The sequence below is a fragment of the Penaeus monodon genome, chromosome 28 (assembly GCF_015228065.2).
Source record: "Penaeus monodon isolate SGIC_2016 chromosome 28, NSTDA_Pmon_1, whole genome shotgun sequence".
In the NCBI taxonomy this organism is placed as follows: domain Eukaryota; kingdom Metazoa; phylum Arthropoda; class Malacostraca; order Decapoda; family Penaeidae; genus Penaeus; species Penaeus monodon.
In genome coordinates, this window is record NC_051413.1 from 3213893 (window position 1) to 3214393 (window position 501).

General features: G+C 50.7%; 1 protein-coding gene across 1 annotated transcript in view; it reads right to left on the reverse strand.

Moving 5' to 3' along the window:
* Positions 1-70: 70 nt before the first annotated feature.
* The window catches only part of LOC119591287 (BUB3-interacting and GLEBS motif-containing protein ZNF207-like), a 901-nt gene continuing 470 nt past the window's right edge, over positions 71-501 (reverse strand). Inside the window, exon 2 of the mRNA XM_037940014.1 lies at positions 71-444. Within this exon, the coding sequence (XP_037795942.1) occupies positions 103-444 (342 nt within the window). The 3' untranslated portion in view covers positions 71-102. The remainder of the gene's footprint in view (positions 445-501) is intronic.

Genomic DNA, 501 nt, shown 5'->3' on the forward strand with positions numbered 1-501 from the left:
GCCTATTCATGTGTTAACTTTGTACATCTGACTCTCTCTCTATATAAAAACAATACATCTTGGCACTTACCTCTGGGCCAGTTGAAATGGTGCCACGTCTTCCTAACCTAACATTGGCATCATCGGTGGATGACCGGGAAACATTGGTGGGATCATCGGTGCAGGAAGCATTGGTGAATGAGGTAACACAGGCGGGTGCATAGGTAGCATTGGTGATTGAGGAAGGAGCATAGGGGGGTGAACAGGCATGGCTGGTGGATGAGGAAGGACCATAGGTGGGTGCATAGGAAGCATTGGTGACTGGAACATCATTGAAGCCGCTGTCAAGGGAAGAGCGTGGTTAGGCAGGACGGGGCTGGTGACGCCATAAGGAAGAATCTGGGGACTGGGTGCTGGTTTGGCCTCGACGTCGACCAGGGACCCTAAGGCCAGTACCACAACGAGCTGCGAAGGGGTACAAAGATGAATAAGTGTAGTAGAAAAACCCACAATGCAAGAACA